This window comes from Camelus ferus, chromosome 21 (assembly GCF_009834535.1).
Source record: "Camelus ferus isolate YT-003-E chromosome 21, BCGSAC_Cfer_1.0, whole genome shotgun sequence".
In the NCBI taxonomy this organism is placed as follows: Eukaryota; Metazoa; Chordata; class Mammalia; order Artiodactyla; family Camelidae; genus Camelus; species Camelus ferus.
The window spans coordinates 9,290,646-9,313,467 of NC_045716.1; the positions used below are offsets into that span (position 1 = coordinate 9,290,646).

At 44.2% G+C, this 22,822-nt stretch overlaps 2 protein-coding genes and 1 pseudogene across 2 annotated transcripts in view; 1 reads left to right on the forward strand and 2 right to left on the reverse strand.

Moving 5' to 3' along the window:
- SLC9C2 (solute carrier family 9 member C2 (putative)) overlaps positions 1 to 3,798 on the forward strand; it is a 68,564-nt gene extending 64,766 nt beyond the window's left edge. Inside the window, exons 26-28 of the mRNA XM_032463713.1 lie at positions 67 to 148; positions 1,984 to 2,039; positions 3,665 to 3,798. Coding sequence (XP_032319604.1) covers positions 67 to 148; positions 1,984 to 2,039; positions 3,665 to 3,700 — 174 coding nt within the window. The 3' untranslated portion in view covers positions 3,701 to 3,798. The remainder of the gene's footprint in view (positions 1 to 66; positions 149 to 1,983; positions 2,040 to 3,664) is intronic.
- Positions 3,799 to 4,374: 576 nt separating this feature from the next.
- LOC116658647 lies at positions 4,375 to 6,659 on the reverse strand (annotated as a pseudogene).
- Positions 6,660 to 9,298: 2,639 nt separating this feature from the next.
- On the reverse strand, positions 9,299 to 20,332 carry PRDX6 (peroxiredoxin 6). The gene is made up of 5 exons (XM_032463714.1): positions 20,149 to 20,332; positions 16,146 to 16,302; positions 12,575 to 12,721; positions 11,654 to 11,800; positions 9,299 to 10,365 (listed from the first exon to the last, which is right to left on the reverse strand). Exons 1-5 carry the CDS (start codon positions 20,241 to 20,243, stop codon positions 10,237 to 10,239), a joined length of 675 nt encoding a protein of 224 aa, XP_032319605.1. The 5' UTR covers positions 20,244 to 20,332; the 3' UTR covers positions 9,299 to 10,236.
- Between the last annotated feature and the right edge of the window lie 2,490 nt (positions 20,333 to 22,822).

Below are 22,822 nucleotides of genomic sequence, written 5' to 3' on the forward strand. Positions count from 1 at the left end.
TGAGGAAGCATCCAGCTTAGAGATCAAAGCATGCTCTTTTGGCTAATTTTGACTTTTCTCCTTTAGGTGCAGGGAACTTCAGATTTAAGCAAGCTGCTTGTTATCCTAGCATCCAAGCCTGTCAAAAATAGTAACTCCAAGGTCATGGGTAAGGGGTAGCCCTTTAGTGGTAGGAAAACCATTGAGAAGGAATTCTGGTACATGTAAGATTCACTTCATTCTAAGAAAACGATTTGAGGGCATCGTGTGGGTTTATCATCCATCTCCCTTCTTGGGCCCACCCTGGCTGCCACATTGCCTCTGGGAGGTCGCATATCAGAGACTTCCAGACACTGAGATGCAGGTGGCTCTTCCTCTCTCATGTCTTTCCCTCCACGCCCTTGTTGGGGGGTAGCAGCTTCTACCTTGTACTCCGATCCTGTTGGCTGGAGCCTTGTGGTGCTGTTGTGGGAGGAGCCGGAATGGGGAGGGGACAGGCTCACACAGCAGCCTCAGGTGTGGGAGCCGGTTTTCTGTCAGCAGCCAAAGGGAATATAGAACTTGACGGATGCTCATTCATATTCCAAACCACGGTCACGGCCACAACTCAAATGACTTGCTTTGAGGTGCATGTTAATAGTCACTACGTAATTATTGTCACTAAATGTGTATTAGCACCCAACTGCTTGTGCTATGGTGCTAAGCATTATATAAAGAAGACCAGATAGGAAGTCCTCGCCCTAGGGAAAGTACTTTCAAGGTCTTTCATTCAGCCTCAGTATCCCTGTCTTATCAAGCCCAGTGTCACCATTTTCCCAGCTGCCCCAGCTTGAAAACAGAATCATCCTTGATTTGCTCCATCCCAGTGTTTACAATTCGTGTGACCTGCTAGCTTACACATCCTTAATGAATTGCTAATTTGTGGGGGAGAGGTTTTACATGATTTCAAACTGTGCATAAAGTGACCTTTTAGCAATAGTTTATATCTCATTATTTCTCATTTGCATAATCCATATAAATTGCAACCCCACAATGTGCTGGGCACTAGTTGGTGAGTGAGCCAAACCTGGTCTCCACTCTCATGGGGAGGAGAGACAGGCATCCAGTGAGTAATTCCACTTCTCCCCTAGAAGCAAGTTCAACCTCAGACATTCTTACAGCTCACTTTCCATGTCCTGTTCTGGGCTCACATGCGGCACCATGATTTGGGGAGCTCTCTCTGCTCCTGGGTCTCCCGTCCAAGCTGGCTAACACTGAGATGACCGTGACTCCAAACTTCACAGTGTTTTTAGGTCTGCCACTCTGTGGCTTCCACAGCCCTCTTGGGGCACAGGAGTTATGGGAAGGCTGGGAGCTCAGGGTCTAGTGTCAGCCCCCTTGGGGCGCCCTGAGGGCCACTGAATCAGAGATGGCTTTAGAGTCAGGGACATAGATCACTCTGCATTCCCCAGTGAGTTTGGGACAAGAGTCAAAAATGGTAGGCCTGTGCACTTGATCCAGCTGGTACACTGGATTTGGCCCACATACACATTTTCTTTGAAAATTATCAAGTATAAACATCCAGAAATTTCATATTTAAAAAAAAATTTCAGATTTTGAGCTTTTCTTGAGAAAATCAGAACATCTGCCAATACTCGGTCCTCATATCTGTGTGTGGCAACCAGCAGGTAGAGCTGAGCATCGCTGGCTTCCGTAGGGGAAGCAGATGCTCTACAGTTTGCCGCAGTCCACGCCGCTCCCTGTTGTGTTGTATGGCCCACTTTGTCTGTGTGACCTGCCTGTTCTCAGTCGGGTTTGCCAGACCTTGTATTGGACTTTTGGGAACCTAGTAACAAACTTCCTTGGGGTAAAAAAGTAAAGGTCCCATTTGGAAAGGGAGAAGGGAAAAGGGAGACTTGCAGGGAGGAAGTAAATTGGGATTTCATAATATCCTCCTGCTACCTACACTCTTGAATTCCTAATTTAGTTGTTTTATGTTTAATGCACTTCTTTGGATCGGCTCAGTTGACACCGGTCTTCAAATGACCAGGAGAGACTATCACTGGAAGAGAAAAGATGAGGTAATAACTTGCCACTTTGATTAGATCTTTCTTATTGTGAGTATTAAACTACATAGCAAAAATAAATTGTGAAGTCAAGTAGCAACAATGTAGGCGGTAAGAAAAGAGACTCTTGGTGGCAGCTCATTAATATGGAAAAATTGGGATTAAAGCTGATGACCTTAATGACTTAACAATTAAAATTATGGAATATTTTTGAAAAATGTTATTTTGCCCCCCCCATTCCACCTCTCCTAACCCCCTTCCCCTGATATTTTGTTCCAAACTAGGGATCTCTGGGATTAGGGAAGGGAGGGACATTTGTCCTGCAACGGTTAGACACAAGCACTTAAGTGTGGAAGCTTCTCTCTTTGGAGTGTGTGTTCCCGGGGATGTGCGGGTGCTCTGGTTGGGGTGTGTGATGCACAGGCTGATCGCTGGCATTTTCCTAGGGTCCCAGTTCTACTTGACAGTCTTTTAAAGGGAGAAGTTGACTCATTTTACTGTTAGGTTATTTAAAATGTTTCATAATGAAACAAACATATTATGGAGAATTGCATGAACTAAAAAGATAAACCAAGAGACTTTAAAACATTTTATTATGGTGACTCACTTAGGTTTTGCCCTGACATCTTTCCTACTTTCCTCAGCAATCAGGGCTAATTTAGAAAAGTGTGAGAAGTGCTGGAAGCCATGCCTGGAGTTGGGCAGGGAGAGGGGCTGGTCACGTTGGGCCAGGACAGATTAGAGGCAGGTCTGTTGGGGAGGAGGGTAGTTGGCAAAGCTTACTACTCAAAGGATCTCTGACAGGACCACTAACAGAGTTCATTTGGGCCAGAGCCCACTGCTGAGTGGAGAGAGGAGGGCAGTTCTGACAGAGGAATAGGGCACTAGGCAAATGCAGAAGTGGGCCAGGTAGCAGTGATGGTGCCAAAAATGGGCTTCTGGGGCCTTTGGCATGCTCCCTCACCCCAAATAAACATGCCTTCTAAGGAGAAATGATGTGCTGTGTAAGTGCAGCCTCACGAGAAGCCCCTTGGCCTAACCAGATAGCCACCCTGAGACTCTTCTGATAGCAATTCTGGTCTTGCCACGGTCATTTATGACAATCAAGGTGGTTTGCCCTGTGCTCGTTGGGGGAAGGACGGTTGCATCAACCAAACTTACTGGTTATTAGTTCCTTTTTAGGCAGTTTTCCTAGGGTCATCCTCTCCTCTTTCTTAAAGGGACCCTATTTCACAAATGGGAAACCTAATTGGGGGTCTAATAGTTGGGTTTCTCATTTGCTACTGTCTTTTCCAGGTCCCAGTATTTTAAAAAATTCTCATTCCAATTTAGGGAAAGAAAAAAATTTCCAGTTACCTTGAAAGCAGTCACAGAGTTAGCTGGAATGCAACTCCCCTAACATTTCTGTTAAGTGCACCTTTGATAAGACTACTCTAACTGAATGTATCTCTTTACAAGATGACATTTGATGGTCTAGAGATGCACACATACTTACTCAAAGTCCGTAATATGTGGGATCTTTTAAAGGGAGTGTTTCCAGATCATGGAATGGAAACTTTTCAGTAAGTTTTCTGATTGCACTGAAGTTTTTTTCTGAAACGCTCATAGTCTAATATTTTACTTTTGACCTTTTTTTGTAGTTGGAAACTGGATCCCATTTTAGAAAAGGATATTAATGGCACGAATGTGATACGTGGAGTCAGGTTAAAGACCGAGATAACGCCCTGACTCAAGTGCTGAAAGATTATCTGGCAAGGAGTTTACTTTCAAGTTGCTAAAACAAATGACTGCTGCATTTATTTTACAAGCAATTGATGGACTGCTGCAAAAGCTCTAATTTTAAGTAGTTGCATTATTCTTGAAATGTTCAAAATTCTTCAGGATAAGACATCCTAAAACTTATGGCCTAGTGAATGAAATCCTGCCCCCAGCTGAGAGCAAGTTGTAATAGATCACAAATTATCAAAAGCATTGTACAATTAATGTATTACTGTCTAAAGCATAGGATCTATAGTTTCGATTTGTGATGTTGCTACAATTAATGTCTCCCTAACGTTTTCCAGAGTAAAGTTATTTCGCCCATCCCCAATTTAGTAAACACTGAAAAATGGAACTGTGTTCCATAGTCTTAGTTACTGAAAGCAAAGTTTAGGAGGAAATCTGGCAATCTTCCATTGCACAGTACAGTTTGATAACACTTTTCATTTTATTTTAAAACGTCAAATAAAATTGAATTTTATGGTCTGATTGTCTATTGTTTAGAACCCATTATTCCTTTTCCTTTCCACAAGATTTTAAAAGAATACCTGTTGTGGGCACAGCAGGGCTGTCCATGACATGGTGACGCGCTGGTTCGGTAAGAGAATTTACCCAAGTATGGGGATAGAAAGGAGGTTATTATGCTATGCTCCCACAGACAAGAGCCGGCCACACAGACGAGAGGGCCAGTTTTATAAGGTCAGGTCACAAGGTGCCTGATCGGCTTGTGCACAAGTCTCTGATTGGTTGTAGGTGAGGCAAGAGGTTTAGGGTCCGTGAAGGGCAGTGGGGTCTATGGCTCTGATAAGGTGGGCTGCGACAAGCCAGCCTGTGAGATTGTGAGATTAGGCACTACCTGGGGCTATTAGTTTGCCCGTAGAGAATGTCAGACATCTGAGAGCCCAGGAATGGGGGTCGTTGGACTTTGAAGGACGTCAGTTGGCTCAACAATACCAGACCGTCTACTACAGAGAAAACCATAATAGGAGTAAGAATAGAAGGAAACACAAGAGAAAAAGTTAAGCCTATTAAGAACCTTCAAGATACCTAGAACAGGGCAGTATTTTTCAGCATGGCCAGCGGAGCACCTGTGGGTCAACAAATGTCTGGTGTGGCTGCACGTGGTGGAACCATAGGACAGTCCAGTGACTTGAGGAAGGTATCGTAGACCCAGGCTCCTTTCAGCCTCCTTCTCCTTCATCCTTGGCCTGTGATTTTTATCCTCATACTGGCAAAATGATATCTGTAACGCCAGGCATTCTTTCTATCTTTCTCTCTTTTCTTTCTTTCTTTCTCTCTTTTCTTTCTTTTTCTTTCTTTCTTTCTTTCTTTCTTTCTTTCTTTCTTTCTTTCTTTCTTTCTTTCTTTCTTTCTTTCTTTCTTTCTTTCTTTCTTTCTTTCTTTCTTTCTTTATCTATCTACCTATCTATCTTATCTATTTAATTTTCACAGTTTTTGATGAAAGTTGTATACACAATTACTTTATGCATCTTCTCAATTGTTTCTTCCTTAATATTTGCCTGTTTCCTTTCCTGCCTGGGGAGATTTGGCTTCACGTTTGAGGATCTTTTCGCGGTCTCTGTCCGGTTGTAGTCTGGTGATAACCACATTCCTGGGGTGAACACCCACGTAGACAGTCGTGCTGTTCACCTTCTCTCGCTGCACTTGTTCAGTGTGGGTCACATCTTTCTTCCTGTAAACCTGGACCACTTTGCCAACCTGCTGCCCTCTTGCAGTGCCCTCGTACAACCTGAACATCATCATCCGTTCAGATGGGCGTGGTTGGAAAATTGTACTTCTGGCTCAGCTCTTTGGAAAGAGGAGAAGACATAAGGTTCCTGTGAATGTCGGAAGGTACATTGAAATGCCTTTTATGGTTCTTGCTTTCGGTCACAATTCACAAATGGATTGAACTTCATTTTCGATGCCAGTGTTTCAGCAAAAGGGAAGAGCTCATTTACTTTTCAGTAAGATGTTGAGTGGAGAAAAAAAAAAAAGACACAACCTAAAAGTTGAGAATTACGTTTTACTTGGTGGACTTTCTGAGGACTTCAATCCTGGGAGGCAGCCTCTCAGACAGCTCTTAGGGACTTCTCTAAGGAGGTAAGTGAGGAGCCAGGATATATAGGATTTTTTGCAACAAAGACTGGATAGTCAGAACATCAAAAGATTACTGTTGATTAAAGAAAACCAGATATCTCAAGTTAAGGAATTTAATGATTTTCTATTTATGGGAAGACTCAAGAGCCTGAGCTCACTGAAATCATTCCTTTGATATGCACCTTAGCTATTCAGGGCCTGTATCCTGTGCTTCCCACGCTGAGTCTCCCCAGGGGACGCTGTTGGGGGTGGGGGTGGTGCTGTGGCTGAGGGCTTCCTGTTTCCATCCTGAATTCCCTCAGGGCTCACCCTCCGGGCGGCTGCAATGTGATGGCTTGATGGCTGCGATATGAGATGAGTTATTTTTCACTCACAAAGGCAAGCCGTTTTCTCTTTATAAAGCTTTGCCTTTTAGTCTGGAAGGGATCCCACCCCAGGCCAGCACTGTCACATGTCTATCATCTTAAGGTAAATTTTAAGCGGCACCTCACCTGGCCACCCTTAATACAACCTGGGTATTCTTAGTAAAGAATAAGGGGAAATGGATATTGGGTGAGCTGCAGTCTCTGTGGTGTGCTGCATGTCACCTGTGTTGCTACAAAGGACCTGGCCACTGAGAGAATCAGTCTCCCGGGGTAGGCTCCTGGGCTCTGCATTGCAACACGCTCCTCCTTTTATGAAGGAAAAGCTGGGCTGGTCTAACAAGATAACTCACAAGTCTAGGAATGTGAAGGAGAGGCTGGGCTCGGCTAACAAGATAACTCACAAATCTTAAGTATCGGAATACTGATCTGAGTTCTGCTGGACTAACTTGTAAATCTAGGTTAATTAGTGTTGGTTTGCTGTTCATGTTTTTTGCTAGCCAGCTGGATTTTCAAAGAGATATTTCTGGCTTTGGAATGTTGGTTTGCTGCCTCCCTGCTTCCACTTTTGTGATAATGATGCTGCTAAAGCTGTCCCATGCCTATTGGCCGAATACCCCAAGCTTGTACTGTACCCTATAAAACCTCATGCGCACGTCTTGGAGGTGCTCAGAACTTTGGAGCAGAAGCCCCTCTGAGCCCGCTGGTGTTAACACATCTGAGTACTCCAACCCTCTGAGTGGTGCTTGTTTCTTGGCTGGCCTGTCGTTTCCGTAACATTTCAATTCAGTGTATTGATGCTTGAGATCCACAATGTAGGGGATGAAGTAGCAGAAAACAGATATCTCCTCTAACTGTCTTGTTTGTGATGCACATTACCACATATTGGAAACAACTAGAGGACAATACTTTATTCCATGCATATCAGTTAGGATGCTTTTGGCCTCAGGTACTGGGAAACCCAATTCAAAAAGGCTTAAACACGAAGGTAATTTATTACTTTATGTAATATAAGCCCAGAGGTAGGACGGGTTCAAGATTGGTAGACTCAGTAAGGATCACATTTTTTTTTCCTCTCCACTTGGCTGTTGACCTTTACAGCCTCATTCTCTATGGCTGGATTCCTGCTCCCAGGCTGTGAGTCAGCTGCCTGCAGCAATCAGCGCTTTGTGTAGCCTTGCTCCTGTTCAGTGTGAGAGGGAAGAAGGCTCCCTGGGGCTCTCGAATGAGAAAGAATTCTTGTAGTAGAAACACCAATGATCCTCTGTTTGTGTCCAACCCCAAGAATTGAATCACATGCCCATTTCTGAACCAGTCACTGACAGGAAGGTGACACTGACCTGCTGAGTAGTTAATGCACTCTTCAAGCTCGAATCAGTTGTACTTCTTCAATTTGCATTGACCCAAAGGGGTGGGGTCAGACGGAGTAAATCACTGCACCAGTTTACTGCATCCCATAATTGACATCTTGTATCTGCCCATTAGACACAGCCATTCTGGCTCCTTATCCCTTCCTGAGCTTCTTAATGCAGATTCCTACCCCTAGAGTAGAGGTTGGAGGTGAGTCAGGCTTTTGGTAACACCACACAGGAGCCTAGAGTTTATTGCTTTGCTAATCTGAGATGACTGTTGTAGTCAGAGCATTTGCTGATTCTTTGAGAAGTCACATGATGACTGCCTCTCAAATTCTGATGCTTCTCTCACAGCCACCAAGGTCATACAATTCACTTTCTGTCAATCAATCTTGGGATTTATCAAATCTGTTCTTCCTATGAAAATTGAGAGCAACAATTCTGGATAGGGGAATTCTCCTCTCCACGTCCAGCAGTGTAATAAAAATGTGCTTGCAATCACTTCTACCCTGACAGTGCATATTCATTATGTAACATTCTGTATTTGGAAAAGAATACTTTCAGTCTCATGGCTTCATGGCTGCTTAGTGATAAAGCCAGAACTCAATTTGAGGGTACTTGACCTCCCTTTTCTCTGAGCATTATCAGCATTTTTATGCTGTCATCATTTATGTAGGTAGATATAGCCAAACAGAACACCAAGGTTTGGGTGCTTGAGTGATGAGATGGGCAATTGATTTATTGGGGGGAAAATGGATGAATTTGATTTTGAACTTATAAATTCAATGGCCAACGTTCCAGTGATCAGTAAAGTTAAGACTCAAATTTGAATAATGAATGTTGGAGATTTAGACTTTGAACTGTCACCATAGAAGAAAGTTGAAGCCAGACTCTCCAAGAGAGACAAGGCCTGAAGAAGGGAAATGGCCAAGGGAGGACAGCAGTGGGGAACCCAGTAGTTAGGGAGGTGACCAGACACGGAGGGCCCAGGGATCAGGCAGAAGAAGTATGCTAAGGAGGACCTGAAAGTCTCAGTTCTTCAAGGCCAAGACATACTGTGACTTGGAGAAGAGGCGACAGCAGGATGCCAGCCTTCTTAAGTCGCTTGCAGACCCGCGTCCCCCTGGATGTAACGTAACTTGGAATTTTCACCTTCCTTCTCGACCTTCTTAGTGTCACTCCACACATGTGGAGAAATCAAGGGAACTAAAGGCTTAATTACGTCTCTAACCCATGGCCCCAGGAATCATGTTTTACATTATTCTACTCAATAAAAGTATAGAGGGCTGCCTGCGGAGACTATACCAGGTATGAGACACTTCTTTCTAAGCCTAGGACTTACCTGAGTGACTGTAGGTTCAGAATACTATTTAGTACTCTTTCTAAAAGGATAGATATCCCATTATCCTCAAGACTAAAATTCTTAAACCCAGCAATCCCATTAAAACATTCGGTTAGGGGAGCGCTTTATGACAGGGGACACAAATTGTACAGGACCCAGGTAGGTAACAAGAAGGAGCAAAGTTGGCCAAGAGCTGTGGTGAAATCACATGTTCACCAGCTGCTCCTCCATTTTCATCACATGGAATTTTATCTGTCCTTGGACAAAAGCATCAGTGTCAGTCCTAGCAAGAAGGAGACACCTGCCCTCAGGACAGGAGTCTAAACTAGTATGTCAAACTGTGACAACACAATTCTCTGATCTAGTTTTAACAATGGATTTATTTACTGATCCCTAAAAAAGCAAAATTCAGAAACTTGATTTTGAATTTATGAATTCAGTGGAAGAATAGATCCAAGACAAAACATTTTCAGTTGTCCTCTCTTCTCTTCCCAAGGTGTGCCCTTTCACGTGCGTGGCATCAGCCAGCGGACTGACACCCAGACATACTCTGAAAGGCACCTGGCACTGTCGTGTTGCTCAGGACTTCTGGTTCACCTCCCTGGCAGGCAAGTACAGCCTTTTCTGTAGCCTCCCACTTTCAATAGAAATTTATTGAAAAATTTTCCTGATAGAAAAATATTTAAAGATCCCTCTCCCCTGTGCTCATCCCACTTCAGTTATCTATTGGAAAAGTACAGAACTGAAAAAGGTTTTTCCCCCAGGTGTGATCAAAACACAGAAAACTGAAGAACATCCAAGTTCCTCTAAGTTCTCAGGTTATAAACTTGGGTACAGAGGACAGTGAACCCCAAGTTCTATTGCTTCCCTGAAAATGGGTAACAGAAGAGAGGATTTGATGAGAACAGTGGAAAAAAAGAGAGAAAAACCTGATGGTCATTCTATGATAGAGCAAAGCAGGCTTTTTCAACCATAAGCTGACCCCACCTTTGTTGGTCAGAAACCCTGCAGAGGTCCAACACAATGAGTCACAAATTTCAAAGACAGTCAGCAGAGAGTACTAAGATCTAGAACAGAACAGAATGCTGCTGAGGGCACCGAGCAAAGAATCCCAAAGAACTTTTAGTGCCGTTTTCATTTAATAAGCCAGTAGTATAGCAACCTAAAGACCTTGGCTGCGATCACACCAGGATGTTTCTAGGGAACTGCTGCAGGAAAACATGACGGACAGACGGCTGGCATCCTCCGGCTCACTGTGCTAATAAGCGAGCGGCTCCAGCACCAGCTCCTTGGAGAGCCTAGGGCTGGGGGGTGTAGCGGAGGTATTTCTTGCCAGATGGGAGCTCTTTGGTGAAGACTCCTTTAGGGAAAAGTTTTTTGGCTTCCTCTTCAGGGATGGTTGGAAGGACCATCACGCTGTCTCCATTCTATTGAAAGACAGTGAGAATCATGAAAATCAATCTTATAGCAAAGCCTAAAGGCAAGAATTAACTTTAGAACAGGAGCTACAGGTGCTGATGAGAATAAGCAAGTCTTCTGCTCTCTCCCCTTTGAGGTATTTTGTTTTCACAAGTTGACCTTTGACACTTCGGGGAAGAGAAGTATTTCTTCATCTGAACAGGAAATAGTCCTGTTTTAAACCCAGTAGTGGCTTGCCACCACACTTTACAGTTTTAATTCTGAGTGCTTATCATTGCCCTGCGTGACTGAATCCAGCCTCCTCTTTCATCCCCGGCCCCTCATGCCACCTCCTGCGGCCTCTTTTCCAGGCACGCTGGCTCTCACCTTCAGGTGCAGCTCCTTCGCTGTTCCTTCAAGCCTGCTCCCTCCCTCCCAAATAGGAGTGACTTGGCCCCTCGCTTTCTTCTTGTCCTTCCCAAAGGACCCTTCAGGAAAAGGCTTTCCTTGACAGCCAAATATAAAACCGGTCCTCCCACCCGTGCTCCCCCTCCTCCCCACCTCTGCTGGCTTACTCTCTGTCGCACTTACCATCACCTAATACACATACACTTGTTTCCTGTTTGTCTCCACCCACTGGAATCTAAGTTCTATGAGGGCAGGGACTTTATATTGATTGCTCGCTGTCTGGGCTCAGTAAACAGTAGATTCAGTGAATGGATACAGAATTTAAATGTTTTGCCAGAGAAACAAAATAACAAAACCTGGTATTCAGGTTAGCATATTTAAAAAAAAAATGTAGCAATGTTAAGACACTCCTGTGATATTATCCACATCCTACACATTGTAGAAATCTTAGAGATGAAAAGTTCATGAACAAGTTTCAGAGAATTCTACATGGGTTTAAAAGACTGAAACTTCAGAGAAATGACATGCTTCAGGACATTAATACACCAAATAGTTACAACTTAAGTGGCGAATCTGCACTTTGCTATAAATATTTTGCTATCAGTGAAGGGTTAAAGGTTTTTTTTTTTTAATCCTTTTATTAGGAAAAGGAATCATTCTGACCAATTAGTTTGTCCAAATAATCTAAAAGTTAGAAATACAGGGAGTCTGTTTTGTATGAAAGGTGTTAAGGACCTGGAATGTGGCCTCTCAGTAAATCTTCAAATCAGCCAGGAGGAGAGATCCTCCAGTGTACCTGCATGCCAGAGACAGAGCCCCAGGTAACACAGACCCTGAAGGTAGCCACGTAGAGACCGGGGCCATGGGCCTTCCGGGCAAGTTGGGTATCTGCCCTTTTAACATCCTTACCTTCCAATCCACTGGGGTGGCAACCCTTTTTTCTGCTGTCAGCTGGAGAGAGATAATAACTCTGAGAATCTCATCAAAGTTCCTGCCAGTGGTAGCTGGGTAAAGGATGGACAGTTTCAGTTTCTTATCAGGACCAAAAATAAATACCTGCAGCAGCACAAAGACACACAAACGGGAAGAGCTCGTTGAGTGTTTGGATATTAAAGCCTCTTAGAAAGCCCTGAAGTCATGAAAGATGTTCCAGGGTGTAACCAAACAAAGCAGCAACGAAAGAATCCCCAGACACCCAGAAGGACACCCCGAACCACCTGGGTGGCTGGAACAGAGATGGTTTTCTTCTCCTCATTATTTTTCTCAACTTGAAGGGAATTACATTTGGTTCTGGCTGTCTCAGTTAAGAAAAACTGACTTGCAGATTGAACCCAGGAAAGGCCTCAGGAAGGTACGAGGTTAACTAGGGATGGTTATCATAAAAATAACACTAACGGGAGTTGACAGTGGTCCTCACATTGTTGTACATTTTTGCTGGTGAGTTTTGCCTAAGTTTGTTCTCTAGTGGGTAAGGACAGAACAAATAAGAATTCAAAACCAGAGGTGCCTGATGAAGAAGGCCCTCTCCCATCGCTTTAGAGACAGGACTGTCAGGAGAACTGCGGAAAAAGATTTCTCAATTCTAGATGACATCTTAGGATAACTATTTTGATGTAGATTCCCCCAACGCTGTGAATTCAGCAGTTTAAAAATTTAGCTGAAATTTGTTTCTTTGTACCAGCATTTAGATAAAAAGTGAGAATGCCACCAAGACGGTTATTTTCTAATTGGAGATATGCCCCCATTTCCTTTAGTTGGCCCAAGCATTTACTTGGACGGATATAGCCTGGTCAGTCACGCTGAATATATAAATGGATTTCTACAACTCACCACACGAGCTGTCACAGGCATGCCCTTTTCGTCCTTCTCTGCTGGGTCCAGCATGCCCAACTGGATGGCAAGGTCCCGATTCTTGTCATCAATGATGGGAAAAGGTAACTTTTCCGTGGGCTCGTTACCATTGTAAGCATTGATATCCTGAAATGCAGGGGAAAGGGGAAAGAAAGCTAAACCAGGCACATCCTCTGAATTCAATCCGTTAACAGCCATCATCTTGTAAGATGGGGAAGAGGATCTTAATCATAATAATTTCTCTAAGCAATTTTAATAAGAAAGCTAACAAACTCTTCATCTCAATTATTCGTTGACAGGAACAACAGTATAGTACTTAGGTTATAACCATAAGAGCCTTTTCATGCCCAATGCAAATTCAGCATGCTTTTACTACTTTGAGAAGGCAGCATTCAACTCAATTCAAAAGTTGAATAATATAGCATTAGACCAAGCCAAGGTACCTCTGGGTACCCAAATACTATAAAAACCATCAGAAACAATGGGTTCACATCTAGAAGTTGTATCACATGCAAAGATCATTCTGTAGATCTGACCCTTGCCTCAGAAGCACCCTGACTCAGACATTAAGCTACAGAAAAACAGATGTTAAGAAGTGAAAAGAAACATAAAACTTAAAGCAAACATAATAATGGAGGGTTGAATATATACTTCATGGACACATCAAAGGTAAATTCTTTACAGATGAAAAGGTAGAGGTAATTTTACACTAGGGTGAAATCTACTTGGAGAACAAAGCATTTCATGTCCGAACTAACAAGAATGTACTCTCTTCCTCCCTCTATCCCTTCCTCCCCTGGTAAAACTTCATTTTTCTGTCCCTGGAAGTTTTTTTGGGGGAAAAAAAAATCTAGCTTCATTATTTGATGCAGCATTGATACTGCACTTAAGGTGGGCTAAGCATTATAAGTACGTGTGGGATATGGATGAGTAAGACATGGTTCCTGCCTTCAAAGGAACTTCTAATTTAGTTAGACGATACCCAAAAGAAGGAGCAGCAAATGCGAGATGGGAATATGTAAACGTCAGACTGCAAATGCTGGTGTATACCAACATCCTCACCTGTAAGACTGCTGAGTTAGGAAAGGCTTCAAGAAAGAAGAACGACCTCTACTTGGGGCTTGAAGGATGGGTAAGATTTTCACAGGGCCAAGAAAGGCACTTAGGGAGAGGGAGCATGGTGACGAAACATGTAGGCAAGTCTGAGCATAAATTAGTGATTGGAGAATGAGGAATGATCTGGGTAGAGTTTTAGGAAGTAATGAAAGAGAGGAGTTAAAGTTGGAATAAGGTCTATTTATTATGTGGAGCCTTGAAAGTAAAACAGGAGTTGATGGCAAAGCAGATGTAGAACCTTTGTGAGTTTCTCAACAGAGATGCCATTAATGAACTTTGGAATAGATAACAACAAATTTTAACATGTTCCTTAATTTTATTAGCTTAACTTTCTGTCTGCTGTCACTGGCTGCCTATCATGTCATCACAGCTAAAAAAATAATCGATATGGTTTCATGCATGAAGCACCTTGAGGTTTCTTACATAACCAGCTGTGTGTCAAAATTTGGACACTGCTTCTGAGAGTTGGAACTTGTTTCCTATTTAACGTAGTCACAATTTTGAAAATTCTAAGGTACTAGCTCACCAGTGAAAATGAATCTGGGTGTGTTCTTATACTATGAGATGTATTATACAATGGGCTGTAAACTCTTCCTTCAGCCATTTGTAGTTTCCATTATTGCTATGCAGTAATTCTGAAGCCTGCTATTTGTGATACAATGGGCTGTAAACTCTTCCTTCAGCCATTTGTAGTTTCCATTATTGCTATGCAGTAATTCTGAAGCCTGCTATTTGTGATGCTAGGCATTACATCATACCCCTGAACACCAAAGAACCATACGCTTTGGCTTTATCCTATCCTAGGTCAAGCTGATTCCTACTCTCTGTCACCTAGTATCAAAGGGAGCATTGGTTTGAGGTTCAAATTTCACTGCCACCATTTTATTGCAGGGGAACCTTGAGTATGTCCTTCCAACTCCCTGGGTGAAAAAAGTATTCTCATCTGAGAACAGACACCATAGACCTCCTGTAAAGGGCTGCTCCTGGAAACTAATGAGAAACTGCCTCTGAGAATACTGTGCAAGTGCCAGTGACCATTCACAGCCCAATGTAAGAAATGAAAAAAAATCCAGGTCAAGAAAGAGAAATGTCTCCCCTTGTCTCCTACACACAATTCTTCTAATCTCGGGCGCTTAGTATTAACGGGTGTAAAGTGGCCGCGGGGTGCAGCCTCAGGTGCCGCTCACAGGGCAGTACTACGTCCTGTACCCAGTCGCATGCGAAGTGCTTGACATAGTGCCCAGTGCACAGGAAGCATCCGACAGACACTGCAGCAAAGTCATTAAAATGTTCTCACGTTAAGTCTAGACCATCACATTTATTTCCAAGTAAATCCTTTTGCTGAAAAGAGATAGTTCCTTCAGTTCATTTATTCAACAAATACAGACTGCCCGCCTGGGATGTACTGAGTACCGAGCACTGTTCCAGCAGCGTGTAAAACAGGAGGCTGCCCTGCTGAGCCTCCACTCTGGTGGGGAGAAGAAAGTGAAATCAGCAGCATGCAGAGTATTTTAAATGGTGACAAGTGCTAAGGAGAAAAATTAATCATGGGCAAAGAGAGTATGGAGAGGAGTTAGAATTTTAGATAAAGAGGCCAAGGATGGGCTTCATAATGGGAGTCATTTGAGTTGAGACCTGAAAGAGGTGAGGGCAAGCCACATAGATACCTGGGGAAAGTCTTCCAAATAGGATTCTGGATATATTCTGAAGGTAGAGCAGACAAGTTTGCTAATGAATCAGATATGTGATGTGAAAAAAAAAAACAAACCAGGAATTAATGATGAGTCCTGGATTTTTGGTCTGAGCAACTACAAAAATGCAGATGCCGTTAGCCAAGATGAGTGAAATCCTGGGATTAAGAATAGGAACCCAATTTTAGACACATTAGGTTCAAGATGACAGGATATCCCAAGGGGGATGCTGAGCAGGCAGCGGTTACAACAATCTCTGGAGAGAGCCAGGAGAGTCTGGCCTAGAGATGGAAATTTGGGAATCATAGCATATAGATGTGGGTGGATGAGTTCACCAAGGGAAAGAGTGTAGATAAGGGGAAGGGGTCCAGGAAGTGAGTCCAGGGCATCTCCAGGATATACTAGGAGCTGGGAGATGATGAAGGTCATTCTGAGCATAAGCAGGGACATGGTGGTGTCCTGGAAGCCCAGAAAGGAGAATGTTTCAGGACATACAGTGATCAGCTGGGTTGCCTGCTGCTGGTAGGCTAAGAAAGACGGGCTGAGAACTGACCACTGGATTTAGCAAGGTGGAGGTCACTGTGAAATCCAAGTCAGACTTTCAAATACTCAGTGAAGTCCAAATCTGAGGTTTACTTGTATCTTCACTTCAAAAAAAAAACCAAAAAAACAAAAACCAAGCTACTCTGTAAAATTTAGAACTCGATCTATAATCTCAAAGCATATGCCAGTGGGTACTGTACCTTGCTCCAAGCAAGATGGTCTTCCACACTGTCTATTGAAAGGGCAATCATCTTCACGTTCCTCTTGGCAAATTCTGGTGCCAGCTTTGCTGCTCTGCCAAGCTCCGTGGTACACACTGGGGTAAAGTCCCGAGGGTGGGAGAAGAGAATGCCCCATCTGAGATGGAGGAAGAGAAGGTCACGACTGAATGAAGGGATTATCCCCAACATCACATTCAATGAGAAATCACAAATCCTAGATCAAAAATGACTTTCTTTTTTAAATGAACACTTATGAAGACAATCCCTTTTGAATTTTTCCATTGAGGAATGCTTTTTGATGTTCTTACCTCCAGAAAAGCCTATGTTTTGAGCCCAATTCAAAGAATGAAATTCAACATGATAAATATTTTAAAAGAGTTTAATTTAAGGGTATTGCTTCCTTTAATAACTACAGAGCCACCCTGACTCCTTTTCAGCTAATAAAATCTGTGTTACTCAAACCAAGGAGCTTCTTGAAATAATTTTTTTTTTCTTCTTACCCTTTCAACATTTTTTCCCCTAAGCACAGAGATGCTGACATTCACCTCTAATAATGGATGTTCCAGTGTGCCCTGAACTAGACCAGCGCCTGACTGCAATAATGAACAGATTACATAATCTGAAATAAATAGGCGTCTATTCTCTTTTTACATGTAAAATTTAAGCTGACACTTGGCTTCTTTGAAGTGAACAAACTATAAAAACTTTTGTAAAACTAGTTTACTGACCTAACTTGTCAAACAGGACACCCGATGTTTGTCCACTGACAAAACAATAGCACTTTAAGAGCTTTACCTCTCTCTTCATTTGCAGTTTCTTCTTGTTTCAGACCAAGCAGGTAGAAAACTGACAGCCTACACTGTCGATTTCTACAACTATGGATTCTTAGGTAAATACTAATATCTAAATCATCATTAAGGTTAAACCTGTATAGACTTTAAGCACATTTCAAGCTAAAAGTCACCAAGAACGTTTGGAGTACTATTTCCTTCGCCTTGGCAACAGAAACTCTATCACTGAAAAGGAAAATCTAACCCTCTGTTTACACCCTTCCATCGACTTACCAACATTAAAGCAGGATCCTAAACTAGTAGATTACTAAATCTAGCCTAGATGCGAAGCTGCCTTCAAAGTCTGCCAAGTTTCCTGAAGCACAGAGAACAAAGCAGAGACCAGGCACCTCATCCCCCCACTACATCTGCCACTCATCTCCCAAGGCTTCAGGAAGGGAAAAGACCTTCTTACAAAAAAGATGGATGGCCCTATGGCAAGACTGGGAAAAGAGAGGTAATATTTTTGTAGAGGGGTGTGGTACATTGACATTTTTTTTTAATAAAGGGCAATAAAAGGGCCAATGTAATGTTTTGAAGCAATGTAGCTGTAAGTAAGAGCTAGGTCTTAGAGTCTGTGAAAAAGGCTCTGTTTAACGGTTAGATAAGACTTAAGAGAAAGTCTCCAGAAGTTGGAAAAAAAAAGAACAGGGCATTTCTCCTTGTATGGTTAGGTGATTAATTAGAAAAATTGTGAGTTAAGGGACTGTCTTGCTGAATCATGTTAGGCAACTCGTTTGACGCCACTTCACATCCTCCCCTCCCCTCCCCTCAGAAACCAAACTCTAGTTTACCACATGGCTAGGGACAGGATAAACTCTGGGAATGTCTTCCTCTGGCCTGCCCTCCCTCCAAGTCTCCTTACTGCTGCTCTTCAGAGAAATTCAATTACATTATCCCATTTCCTTCCTTCCTTCTTTCCTCATTTTCAGAAGACTTTCGTCTTTTAAGGTTTCCTCCTTTAAGGGAGGGGTCCCCACTCACTCGCCCCCAGAAAACCCAAGGAAAACACACATTTTGTTTGGTGAAGATGTGCTGTGAAGAAGCTGCTTCTACACATGTATTCAGAAACAGTGACTAGGCTCAATAAACTCACCAAATGCGACACCCAAACCCCTTAGTTGTTTCCAGTTGTTAGGGTAATGGTTGAAATTATTTTTAATTTTTTTCTACAAAACACACCTGGATCAAAAACTGACAGTCTGAATTGAGATCACATACAGAATGGAGTTTGGAAAAATTATATGAGGCAAAAATCCATGTACATAATGACATGAGGGGTTCAAACGTATGTTCCGCATAGGGCAGGAAATAGCACTATCCCGTGCCTGACCCAAGGCAGACTTGTATATTGTTTGTTTATAGATGCAGGTATTTTTCTCATCTTCCTACTTGTGGCTCACTGAGAATATGCCACTTTTAATCACATCAGGATAGGTCCAAAGGCCAATAAATAACAAGAAAAAAAAAAAAAACCCCAAAGTAGGGTTAACTTAAATAGTGGCAGCATTTATAATTATTGCTATAGTAAACATGCTTTAGGTTAATATTTATCTTTAACCTATACAACCTAAGAATTCTGGTAAGATTTTGTTTTATGGGGCTGAGGGCTGTAGGTAGCCATGGGAAGGAACATACCCTGAAAAAATCCCATGGAGTTTTGGAGAAATACTAATATCTAGACTCCAAATTTGAGAATGGCTGTAGTCTGTATTTCTGAAGTCTTTCCCTGCCTTTAAGGTCTGCATGTTCCATTTCTCATCCTTTTTCTAGCCTAGTCCTCTCTTTCAAAAAGCTTAGCTTTTCCCTTAATCAGTGGCTGGAAAATGGATTTAAAGGATTGTAAAGGGCTGGTTAGGCCTAAGGTGTAAGGATCTCTCCCAGGTTCCTGTCTAACAATTGATCATTCTCCTAAACTTCCCCATCTCTCTGTCTATAATATATATACCTGGACACTGTATATAAAAAGGATGTCAAGCAGGAAGGAATTGTAAAGCTTTAGACCACAGTGTAGTATGGCCACTATAACTTCAGAACCACAATATAACTAGACACATCTGGGATGGTTCAGATTAAGTCTAATCAACTTAAAGTTTGCTGATTCAGGAGCTATAAAATCACCATGACATAAAGATACTCCTAGTTGTAATGGTATTCTTGCCAGGCTAGATCATGGGCCACCGATTTGGCAAGGCCACATGCTGCTGGAAGCAAGGCAGGAGGGGGAGGGGGCAGTGAGAGGCAGTCCTCTGTGAGACAAAAGGGTCTCAAAGTGGGGAGGTCCGGGTGTCCTGGCGCCTTGCACGGCCTACCTGGCAAGGATAGGTCACTGCAACTGAACGACCTCAGAAAGCCCTTCCCTCGAGGTGTTACAAGTTCTGGAATGAAGGACGCACCCACATACAGAGTGTTCTGGGTTCCTCCCAAAGCTGATATCAAGTAATATTCTGGCCACTGGAGGAGGCTCTGGACAAAAAGTCTTTCAGCCACTTATTTGGCAGCTGGTGGTTTCAGATTTTTTGTGCTAAGAAGCCTGCAAATACTCCTGCAGCAAGCACAACCCTCGGATAACACGCCGGGCCTTTCCTGAACCGCCAGCCAGCAGCAGTGTCCTCTGACTCTGGCCTTGGACACCCACTTTCCCCAGGGAACAGATTCCAGAACAGAGAGAGGTGCGACCTGGGCACAAGTCCCGGGAACTGACCGCCGATGCCGCCCAGCGGCCCCTGCCCCCTCCAGACCTCAGCTTGACCATACTTGCACAGTTTATCAAACAGAGTTAAATTCACAACAAACCCTCCTCCGTACCAGCCTCCCGTTCCCGGGACCTGCGGGAACCCAATCTTGTTCCCCTCCCCCACCCCCACCCCTAAGCCAGCCAGCCACGCGGGGGCCGGGAGGCGAGAGGGGATCAAGTGGCAGGAGCGCGGCGGGCCGGAGGGAGGGTCGCCTTCCCCCAGCAGCGCTCGGCAGACGCGGGGTAGGGGGCACATGGCGAGAGGCACGTGCAGGAACCGGTGCCAGGAGGAGGCAGGCGACGAGCAGGGGGCTGAGCGGTGAGAAGGACAGGACGGAAGGGAGGAAAAAGGGAAGGCACCTAGGAGTCCGGGCGTAACCCGAGGCCAGGACATAGCGAAGAGGTGGCCACTTACGAGTCTCCCAGATAGTCGTGGAAACGGATGCGGCCCACGGTAGTATTGGCCTCGAAGTTGGGAGCCTCGTCCCCGAGAAGGAGACCTCCGGGCATGGCGGTAGCGGTGACGCGGGAGGATGAGGAGGCGCAGCAGCGACAGCCACCAGCAGGCTGGTTCTGGTGGTGTAGGTGCTGGGGGCGGAATAAATGGGGCTTCGAGGGGCGGGACGGATGGGGGGCGGGTCCAAAGCACGGCCTAGATGGGCGGGGCTGCAGCGGGAGCGAGGGGCGGGGCCAGGTCGCTGGCGGGGTGGGCGGGGCCGCGGCTGGCCGGGGGCGGGGGCGGGAGCGAGAGTCCGGAACCGGCTGGAAACAAAGGCGGAGCAGGGGCGGGACAGCCCTGAGCCCAGTCCTGGCCCCGCCAGGCCTCTGACCGCCTGGGATCCTGTGGACACCACCGCGCTCCCCTCGCGTGAGCTCGGGCTCAGTGACGCCGCAGGGTGCGTTCTGGGACTTGAAGGTAAAGCAAGCGGAACGCAATAGGGAGGGGAGCCCCAAGGCAGGGAGCCTCAGGACCCATGCCCGCCCCGCGTTGCCTCACGAGTCCGCGGAGACCCTCTGGCACACCCGCTCTCGGCGGAGAGGTCGGGCGGCCCCCCACCGCCCCCTCCGTTAGTGTGAGCGTGGAATCCTGACTGCCCCAGCCAGGCTAGCCAACGTTACCTCTGTGTCAGAGGATGTGGCAAGACCCAGAGGTGCGGGGCGCCTTATGTCAGAGGAAGTGGCTTCTTACTGCAACAAACAGTCCAGCACCCTTGTCAAGTCAGGGCTTGGGGGAATGTGACCAAACTGTATTTTTTCCACTCCCAGAGTTCATTATGAACCGTGATAGAGCCAACACAGTTATCCTGAAATCTAAATCTAAATTTTAAAACATACTTACTATGATCTTTTGTATGCAAGTCAACACTGCCACCCAAGAAGGTAGAAAATTTAGATTCATTTATTTGCTGTCTGTGTGCCAAGCACGAGATAGACAAGATGACTGTTTGCTTGGAGTTTTCATTATAGTGACATAATTAAACAAGAATATATTAGATAGCAGTAAATCCTATTCAGAGTAAATAAAGTTATGTACTAGAGGGTGACTTGGGTTCTGCTTTAGCTCGGAGGGTCTGGTCTGGGAAAGCCTCCAAGACAGTGTAGGTAAACTCTCAGTGGTTAACTTGCCCTCCTGCCGGGAGGTCTTCTTTTTGGGGATGAGACTCCCAACTTCGAGGTCAATATAACCATTGTTGGTTGCATGTTTCCACCACTATCTTTCAGTTTACATAGTAAGTGCTCTGGAAATGGTAGATATTATTTGGATGATGATAGCAGTTTATGCAATAACCCTTGCTGTGCCAACCAGGTGCTAGGCACTGTGCCAGGCCTGGTTGTACAGTCTCTGCTCTTACAAGGCAGGCAGATAACCATACAGTTATGATAAAAATGTAGGGTAAATGCTCATGGTGGGTGAAGGTGCCAAATTGTTAAGAGTTCAGAAGTGTGAAAATTTTTCTGGATGGAGCGCCTCAGGCTTAAAGAAGGCACGTGGCAGTGTTAAGAGAACTGTCTCATGTGCTAAGATTTCAGTTTTCATGGTAGTGGGGGGTGTGTGCGTGTGCGCTAACTATCTTTACTCAGTTCTCCTGTGAACAAGGACTTGCAGTAAGGTTACTGGTAAAATTTCTAACCACTCTAGAAAGCTCGTGAAGCTACTATAATTTAATCTGTAAACTAATTCGACTCCACACTTCGGTTTTAAAAGCGCTATGTTTTAATTCCTTTTGTAGGAGAGAAAGAGAAGAAGAAGAAAAGGAGGGTAATTTGACCTAAAAGCACTGTTAGTAATGTTGTGGAGAGATAGGCTAGAAAACACAGACATCACAGAAATGGAGAGTGAACACGGAAACAGATTATGGATCTCTAGAATAGGCATAATTATAAAGCTGTCTGTTGTAAATTAAGCACATGTAAAATAAGATAAATGCCTGTTAGAATTTAATTACAACTGCACGCTGGTATCCCTCTTGTACCCTGCACACTTGTTTGCATTAGCCTTCCCAGCATTTTAAATTCTTTTGAATTAGCTGTCAGCGTTTAAAAAACATGATTTTTCACAAAAACATCTGGATTTCTGTCTCCTAAAAAGTCAGAAGAGCTAGCCATGCTGGGCCCATGTTCCGCTTGGCAAACCGTGACTGGAGAGCAGCCTTCTAAGTGTGCGTATATCCTCCATTTATTGAGAAGGTGCCCCACCATTCACTGACATTGTGTCTGTTCATATTTTAACCCTACTCTTGCCCTGTTATTTTTCTTAGATTAGAATTAGAAGCAAAATGAGTCCTATCCTAATATATCCCTATCTCTGTCAAAATTGTAAAAATGTAAGGTTGACCAAGGACCATATGTTTCAAGGAGGAACAAGGTAGAGCATATTTCTTTAGTAAAACACATTCCTATGTACTTTATATACAAACAAAGTCAAAAGAACACCAGCCGTGCTGCCTGACCCTTGTAGGCTGTTGAGTTTAACTTCTGTACGACACTGAAGGAAGGTGCTCTGTGGGCTGAGCCCCATTCTAGAGGGAAAAGCAAGAAGTGCTATGGGGAAGGAGGAAGGGCGAGGGAGGCGTCCCAGGGAGAGACCA